The 8,743-nt window shown below is 47.5% G+C and overlaps 2 protein-coding genes across 2 annotated transcripts; both read right to left on the bottom strand.

Moving 5' to 3' along the window:
• Positions 1-506: 506 nt before the first annotated feature.
• Positions 507-3,388, bottom strand: LOC122265711 (uncharacterized). Its single transcript, XM_086541454.1, is given in 2 exon segments — positions 507-1,477; positions 1,480-3,388. Coding segments are annotated over 2 exon segments (2,865 nt in total). The 3' UTR covers positions 507-521.
• A 794-nt stretch (positions 3,389-4,182) lies between these two features.
• Positions 4,183-5,087, bottom strand: LOC147471029 (uncharacterized). The gene has a single exon (XM_086541453.1). It carries the CDS (start codon positions 4,909-4,911, stop codon positions 4,183-4,185), a length of 729 nt encoding a protein of 242 aa, XP_086397579.1. The 5' UTR covers positions 4,912-5,087.
• Positions 5,088-8,743: the final 3,656 nt, after the last annotated feature.

The raw sequence follows: 8,743 nt of genomic DNA, 5'->3' as shown, positions 1-8,743 counted from the left end.
AACGAACGAAAGAACGAACGAAAAACGAACAACGAACGAATGAAAAACGAACAACGAACGAACATCGACTTTTGAGGTGATTGTTGCAGTTCTCAGTCACAGGGAGTAGCTAATGGTGTGGTTCTGCAACTCTTTGTGAATTGCAAGTACATCCTTTAGTTGCAAAATATCATCACTGCAACTGAGCTGAGCTGCAACTAAATCACTATGTTTGGGACGGAGAAAGAAAGAAATAGAGAGAAAGAGAGAGAGAGAGAGAGAGAGATTATTATTTAATCAATTTATTACGCCTATTGGCGGCAGACCTAGTAACATTAATGTCCAAAGAATATTACAGAGCACTCGTGTCTCGCAGGGCACGCTGGATGCACATGCACACGCACACACACACGCGCATAAGCACGCACGCACACACACGCGTACACACGTGCACACACATACACACACATACACACACTAATACACACACACACACACACACACACGCACACACTCAACACAGAGGAAACAAGTCTATACAATTAACAGCCACCAAAGTGAGGATGGCGAGCAAGAAGTACATCTAAGTTGTCATCTGTGAGCAAATGTTTACAAATTTGAAGTAAGGTCTGTCCCTGTGGTAGTAAATTTGTCACTGCGGGGCAATGGAGGCAATAGTGGTCGAGGGTGTTGGCGTTGGGGCGGTTGCACAGCTTGCAGGAGGAGAAGCGCGGCACGTCCTCTGCTTGGGAGACTTGCCATACTGGCCGGTACCCCAACCTGAGCCGAGCACTTACAACATTATGCCTACGCACCATAAGCCCATGTTGGCGGTACTTGTAGGGACTCTGAAGAAAGTGGTCATGATGCTGTATGGAAACACTGTTGGTCCTTTCTGCGTTCCTTCGATGTGTTGTTATGGCATGAGCAGCTGAGAATATGCTGATTCTGAAGCACCGTAGGGATGGCAAGGCAGTTGCATCATCTAGGTCCAATGCACAGGCCTCCTTGGCAAGACGATCCACCTTGTCATTACCAATAAGTCCGATGTGAGAAGGCGTCCACACGAAAGATATGATAAGGGATGCGTCATGGGCGGTGGCGAGTTGACACAGAATTTCTTGCACAACATGGCCACAGCTCGGTCTTGCAGAGGAAAGAGCTTGAAGAGCTGACTGCGAGTCACAAACAATTATCCCATTAACTCTCTGCTGAACAATGATCATTACTGCATCTAGAATGCCATGAAGCTCGCAGAAAGTAGAGCTCGATGAATTAGGTAGCCTGCGGTCGCGCCATTCACCATCCACAGGTGGCTCCATGGTGGGTGAAAACACAGCACACGCCGCACTCCCGTCTGCCTGCACTGAACCATCAACACATATGTGGTGTGCAGCGGGGACAGACACGGACACTCTGGCGATGGTTTCTAGAGCCAATTGCTTCTGTAAAAGGGGAAGGGCATCTTTGGAGGTTGGTGTAAATGTGACATCAGGAGGGGAACTCGCCACGGTGGTAGAGCAGGGATAGCTGCCTCCTCAGGGACGTTGATACCAAGGCCACGAAGGCTGTTGCATACTTCACTGATGAGGTTGTGGCCACCTGGTCGAAGTGGAAGTCTGGGTGCATCTGGGTCGAGTGAAGTTCGGATAACAGCAGAGAAGTGAGGAGCAAGAATTGGGGAATGAAGACACTTGATAGAAAGATAAGTCACATTGGCATAAATTCTCTCTACAAGTGGGGGCAGGTCGAGCTCAGACTGCATGTTGACTATGCGAGTGGAGGGAGGACACCCTAGGATGAATCTCATGGCTCTATTCTGGAAATTTTCAAGAGGCTTTAGTGCTTTTCTGGGAAGTTGACAAAGGACAGGGGACAAATAGTCAACAACTGATCGAAGAAATAAAACATAAAGGGTCCTCGCCACTGAGATAGAAACACCTGTGGCATTGGTGGCAAGCCACTTAACAGGAGTGAAGCGGGGCTGCAACCGGTCTAGAAGGTTTTTCACGATGGGGTGAATCCGTTGTCGTGCAGGTATGGCTGGAGTGACCCGGACTGGTGCACCAAGGTATGTGTACTGCGTGCAATGAGGTATGACATTCCCACCCATTGTAAACACTGGCAGTGCTCTGAAGTTACGGTAGGAAAAAATTCTGCTTTTATCTGGGGAGATAATAAGGCCACAGGAAACAGAAGACACATAAAAATTATGGAGAAAGAGCTGAAGATCTTGAGGTGAGGTTGAGTGGATACAGATGTCATCTGCATAACAAGTGACAGTAGTTCCGGGGATGGCAGGGATAAGAGAAAGTAGACGATGCATCAGGACATTGAAAAGGAAAGGGCTTAAAACGCCACCCTGTGGAGTACCAAGCTCAAACAGTTCGTAGGAGCTACAGAATCCCCTAAACATGACACATGAGGCCCTATTACTGAGAAAACCCCGTATCCACCTCAGAAGGTTTCCTTGAATACCAAAGTCCACCAGCTGGTCAAGAATAATTTCTCTGTTGGCTATATCAAAGGCACTTTTGAGGTCAAGGAAGGCAACTACGCTAGTGGAGGAAAGGCGGGTATAGAGTTCTACAAGACAATGGTGCGTGCTTCGTTGTGGAAGGAAACCGTACAGACTGGGAGAGAGTTTATCCTGTAGGCGATGCATTAGTCGGGCAAGAAGGATGCGTTCAAGCACCTTACTAAAGCAGGAAGTGAGGGAGATGGGCCTAAATTTATCGGTTCCAGGTTTTGGTATTGGGACAATTGTGCTGGAAGTCCAGGCAGAGGGCACATATCCCTGACGAAAACAAAGATTGAAGAGGTGTAGAAGAGGGTTACCAGGAACTTTCTGAATGAGGTGAAGCACTTGATATGTAAGGCCATCATCCCCAGGTGCAGTAGTCTTAGTCCCAGCAAGAGCACGTCGCAGTTCATCCTCTGTTAGAGGAATGTCATCCTGCTCATACAGTTTCAATAATGCATTCATCAGACGAAGGTTGCGAATGTTACGTTGAGAGGAGAGAGCTTCTTGAATGTGTGCAGGCAGATTGCAAGTTTGTGATTGGGCTGACCAAGTAATGATGAGATCCTGTGCGTATTCCTGTGGACTATGGTGGAGGGCATAGGTGGGTTTTTTCTTCACGGTCCTGTTTATTAGATGCCACATGGTCTGAATGCTAGTCTGATGATTGATGCTGTCTGTATATTTCTCCCATGACTCTGTGTAGACGGACTTCTGAAGGGCAATAAGATCATCCCTCGCTGTCTGGTACTGATACAGATGATCTGGTGTGGGTTGCCTCTGAAAGGCAAGACCAGCATCAAATGCCATTCTTTCTGCTTGACCAGGTATGGGCCACAGGGCGATGTTGAATGTGAGGCTTGATAACATAACTGCAGTAAAAGTCATGTGTGGCTTTTACCAGGGAACTGTACAAGTTGTCAGGGGAAAGGAGGTCAAAAGTGGGAAGAAGCCTGGAGATGTATGAGATGTATGTAGGACAGTACTTGGGAGGGATGGAAATGCGGGTGCGGTGATGAGGAAGCCTAGGACTGGTCGGTAGAGAGTACTGTAGGCTGAGAGCGATATGGTCGGAGAAGAGAGAAGGTACTGAATGGCAACTAACGCGGGATGCCACAAGGCCAGATGTTAGGATGTGGTCCAGGGTACCCCCACGGGTATGTGTGGCTCCACCAGTATTCCAGCGGGTGAGATGGTAGCGCCGTATGTAGTTGAGCAAAGGCAGGCTACTGCGGTTAGGAATGGGAGAAGTGTCACCAAGAGAAGGATGCCGGGCATTAAAATCCCCCATGTAGATCATTCCACAATCTCTAGGAGTCGGAAGAGCTTGGAGGTTAATCACACCAGGGGCAGAGTACACATTGCAGAGTATGAGTTTGCCATCTCCCACAGTGACCTCAAAAAGTTGAAAGGTCATATCAGCATGCGTAGAGCAACGGAGGAGCTTGTGTGGCATGGAGCAATGAACATAAGTAACGAGGCCATTCCTGACATGGTGTACATATGAGACATAGCCTGATAGTAAGGGAGCTGTTTCCCCCGGCCGAGCACCACCAACAAAAGCTTCTTGAATAAATATGACCTGTGGGTGATGGCGATAGACATATGTCCTAAGTGCAGTGAGCTTAGAGTAGTGTCTGATTCCAAACGCATTCCAGGAGATAATATGCAGTGGCATGAAACTAGTGAGGTTTACCCTTGGTTTTACGGAAGGCAGAAGATCGCGTAGTAGGAGTGGGGGCGCTGCCAGGCATAGTGACGGGTTGGGAGGTTGTGGATGGTGCTGGATCACTTAGCTTTTCAAAGCGGGAGGCAACAATATCAAGCTTTTCAGTGAGTGCCGTGACAGATGTAATGACAACTTTGTGTGATTCGACTAAGGCTGCAATAGTGTTTGAAGTGGTGGCTTGCTGGCTTACTAAGCTGTCAATGCGGGCATCTATAGCATCAAAGCGTGCTGTGAGAGCAGTACAGCGAGATTCCATAGAAGCAAGAGCTTGACGAAGAGCTTTGATTTCAGCAGAATCCATAGGAGAAGGATATGAAGGTGATAATGCCGGTGGTGATGGTGGTGGTGGTGGCGGTGATGGTGGTGGTGGTGGTGGTGGCGGCAATGGCGACTCCTGAGGTGGGGCTTTGTGGGATTGCTTAGCACATCCATGCCAGACATTTACTCCTGGCATGTTACAACGAGGGCACTTCCACTGTGATGTGTCTGGTGCAGACATGGGTGAGGATTCCGATGCAGAGGCAGAAACAGCCCCTTCAGTGGATTTTGAAGGAGTGCTATAAGGGCAGGAGCGGGTAGCATGGTTTGCAGCACACCATGCACACTTCTCTTTGGCAGAGCAGTAGCGTGAGATATGGCCAATACCCCAGCATTTAAAGCACCATGGCTTATCATCTTTCATCTTGCGCAGTTCACTGGAAGGAAGGCAAGGGAGGAAGGAGAAATTGACGGAAGATGGAGGGGGTTCCAAGAGACTCCAGGTTATGACGAGACGATTAATAGGTGTCCCGTTTTGATGGAATCGGCGAGCAGTGTACACACCCAGTAGTTCCTTGGCAAGGGAAGGATCAATTCCAACAGGGTAGCGAGTTAGGAGGTAGATAGGGAACTTACGGGGCCTTTCGACTGAGTCCTGAATGTCAAGGTGTAATGACAGGAACTCTCCATCCTTGACCCTTTCAATGATGTCCTGACGGCACCTCGAGATATATACAAAGCGCGAAGTGACAGCTGACATCTTTACCTCTGCAAGCTCCCGATCGAGTCGGAATGCCTTCGTGACTGCAGACAGCCAACGAAGCTTCACATCACTGCTCAGGTTCTCCTTAAAGGCTAACTTCACATACTTGTCCCGGGGAGCAAAGGCTGGAGCAGCAGATCGGGGCATCGAGAGTGCAGCCAGAGAAAGGGGGCGAGGTGTGGTGTCAAATGCCTTATGCTGGCTAGGAGTTTCCTTATGTTTATTTTTAGCATATTTCATTGGGCATTTGATGGATTCAGGGGCACCAGCTTCTTGATCACAATGATTTTGGGGCTCAAGATGTTCTGTAGACTGGTCATCATCATTCTCATTTAAGGGATGATGGACCTCAACATCAGCGAGGGAGGCTGGACCCGAGTACTCCATGATCCCCAAAATCGGGAGAGCCTGAGGCATTGGCAACACTTAGCTGGGATATGATCTCACAAGGGTGACGTAGCCATGACGTCACACACCTTGCAGTGCGCATGCGCAAGCCCGATGGCCGCCGACCGCGGGGGGGTTGGGCCACGTGTTTGATATATTATCCGAGCTACAGACTAAGTCCAAAACACAATTGATACACTGTTCACACTTTGCTGACGACTACTTCTCACTGTAACTCACGGTACACGCTGGGAAGCCTCAATTCCTTGGGAGACCCGTAAATCAACTAACTAGTCTGCTTTCGGCGAAATGTTGATCAGCTGATCATGTAAACAAGACTTCCACAACTGGTCTTGTAATTAAAACAAAAGGCGTTATTTTCTATAAAGATCCCCAGATACCCCCTCACAACTTCACTGACTGTTGCTCGAAGGTTAACTAAAACTTCCACTGTAGACACAATCTTGAAAACACCAAAGCTGTGAAGAAGATGAAAATAAATCCCAGGAGCAATACGAAACACGTCCGTTCACAAAGAGAGGAGAGAGAGAGAGAGAGGAGTGAGGTGAGAGAGACGGGAGAGAGAGAGAGAAGAGAGAGAGGGAATGAGAGAAAGAGAGAGAGAGAAAGAGAGAGAGAGAGAGAGAGAGAGGAGTGAGGTGAGAGAGACGGGAGAGAGAGAGAGAAGAGAGAGAGGGAATGAGAGAAAGAGAGAGAGAGAGAAAGAGAGAGAGAGAGAGAGAGAAGAGAGAGAGAGAGAGAGAGAGAGAGAGACAGACAGACAGAGAGGGAGAGAGAGAAAGAGAGAGAGAGAGAGAAAAAGAGAGAGAGAGAGAGAGAGAGAGAGAGAGAGAGAGAGAGAGAGAGAGAGAAACTCTATCTTGAACTACACTTAAGTGCTAAAACTACACTGGGGTAAAGTGAGGTACTTGTTTCCTTAAGTGTAAGTTAAAGGGCTATGCAGGGAGTACGCTGTGGTGCAGGAAATGGTGATGAGTGTGATGACATGGCTGGTAATGGTTGTGATGATGTGGGTGATGAGGGGTGTGGTGAACGTGTGGTGTGGTGAGGGATGTGGTGATTTGTGTCGGGTGGTGAGGGATGTGATGATTTGTATGATGGTGATGCTCGTGTTTATGTAGGCGGAGAAGCTTGTTGTGTTGTTTTATGATGGCTATGTTGGTGCGACACAGAAAAATAATCAGAAATTACACGAGGTACGTAAAAGAAACTCGATTCGGGAGACGCTATACAAGATAAATATTTTTTCGTAATTTAATCTTTTTTTTCATATGAAACTTTTATCAGCTTTACTTCTTCCATTATTTCCCCCTATTTTTTTTTTTTTTCTCGTCATTCTACGCATTCTAGTTAATGTTAAACTAAACATATTACCAACATTCCTTTCACACTTATTAATTCAGCTCATATATTTTTTTTTTCCTTTTTTCTCTCTCTCTTTTTTATCATCATCATTTCCCAATGGAAGCGTATTTCATATTACTCCAATATTGAGGGAACATTTTTCGAACGTGAGTACAAATTCCCCTTTTTTTCCCACCCCTTTTATTTCCCTTTTTTGTTTTTGACACGATTTCGGGTTTAGTGCGAGAAATGTCTGAATAGATAATTGCCTTTTGATTAATAGTGATCCCACGAGAATTAAGCATAAATGCCGAATGTATAATATATAGCCACAATTTAGAATTACAAATGTACAGTCTTGCATTTAAGGGCAAGTGTTAGCGCTTATAAAGACAGCTGGAACTATGGAAGGGATATGTATATGGATTCTGTGCGTTGGATTTAAATATATATTACAGGATATGAATCACAGGCATGCATGTAATTTGCGGGCCGTTTAACTGCGATGGTTACCGGTTACCGTGGTCAGATGAAAAGAGAGAGAGGGGAGAGGGAAGGAGAGGGAGAGGGGAAAGGAGAGAGGGATAGAGGGAGAGGGGAAAGGAGAGGGAGAGGGGAAAGGAGAGAGGGAAGAAGAGGGATAGAGGAGGGAAAGGATTGAGGGGGGGAAGGAGAGGGAGAGGGAGAGGGAGGGGAGGGGAGGGATAGAAGAGGGAAAGGAGAGGGGAAAGGATATAGGGAGGGAAGGAGAGGGATAGAGGAGGGGAAGGAGAGGGGAAAGGAGAGAGGGAAAGGAGAGAGTGGGGGAAGGAGAGAGGGAGGGATGGGGAGAGGGAGGGGAGTGGAGAGAAAGGAGAGAGAGAGGAAAGGGGAGAAGGAGGGGAGGGAAAGGAGGGAGGGAGGGAAGGGGAGAGGGAGGGGAGGGGATGGTGAGAGAAAAGAAAAGGGGAGAGGATGATGAAAAGGGAAGGGAGGGAAAGGAGAGAGGGAGAGGAAAGTGAGAGGGGAGGGGAGAAAGAGAGGAGGGGAGTGTGAGAGGAAGATAAGAGGAACAGGAGAGGGAAATAGGAAGGACAGGAAAGGGAGAGAAGAGGAAAATAGAAGGGAGGGGGAGAGGGGAGAGAAAGGAATATGAGAACGAGAGAAGAGAGAAAGGAGAGGGAGGGGAGGGGAAAAAAAAGGGGAGAGAAAGGAATATGAGAACGATAGAAGAGGGAGAGGAGAGGGAGTATAGGGAAAGAAGAGGGGAGAGAAAGGAATGTGAGAACGAGAAAAGAGAGAAAGGAGAGGAAGGGGAGGGAAAGAAGAGGGAAGGGGAAAGTTTAAGAAGAACTACAAGCAGAGGTTTGAGGAAGTTACGAGGGGAATGAATAGGGAGTAATAGAAAAGAGTAATAACGAGAGAAGAGAGGGGAGAAGAGAAGAGAGGGATGAAGGGAGAGGAGAGAGGAGATGGGAGAAGAGAGGGATAAGGGGAGAAGAGAGAAGGGAGAGGAGAGAGGAGATGGGAGAAGAGAGGGATAAGGGGAGAAGAGAGAAGAGAGAGGAGAGGGAAGATGGGAGAAGAGAGGGGTAAAGGGAGAAGAGTCGATAAGAGAGAGAGATGGGGAAATATGAACGGTGTTTTTTTTTTTTGTGTGTGTGTGTTTCATTGTTTACTTTTTGGCTCAGTAATAACAGTAACAGTGATAGTGGTAGAAAAAGTAGTAATAGCAGGATCTGTGATATCAGTAGTAATAGTA

Source organism: Penaeus japonicus, unplaced genomic scaffold (genome assembly GCF_977035675.1).
Source record: "Penaeus japonicus unplaced genomic scaffold, GWHDUDI00000001_assembly GWHDUDI00000011, whole genome shotgun sequence".
NCBI classification, from domain to species: Eukaryota; Metazoa; Arthropoda; class Malacostraca; order Decapoda; family Penaeidae; genus Penaeus; species Penaeus japonicus.
This window is presented reverse-complemented; position numbering and strand designations above follow the sequence as displayed.

Bases quoted from the DNA above. Each gene is read 5' to 3' on its own strand.
- LOC147471029 (XM_086541453.1), bottom strand. From the start codon at position 4,911: ATGAAAGATGATAAGCCATGGTGCTTTAAATGCTGGGGTATTGGCCAT.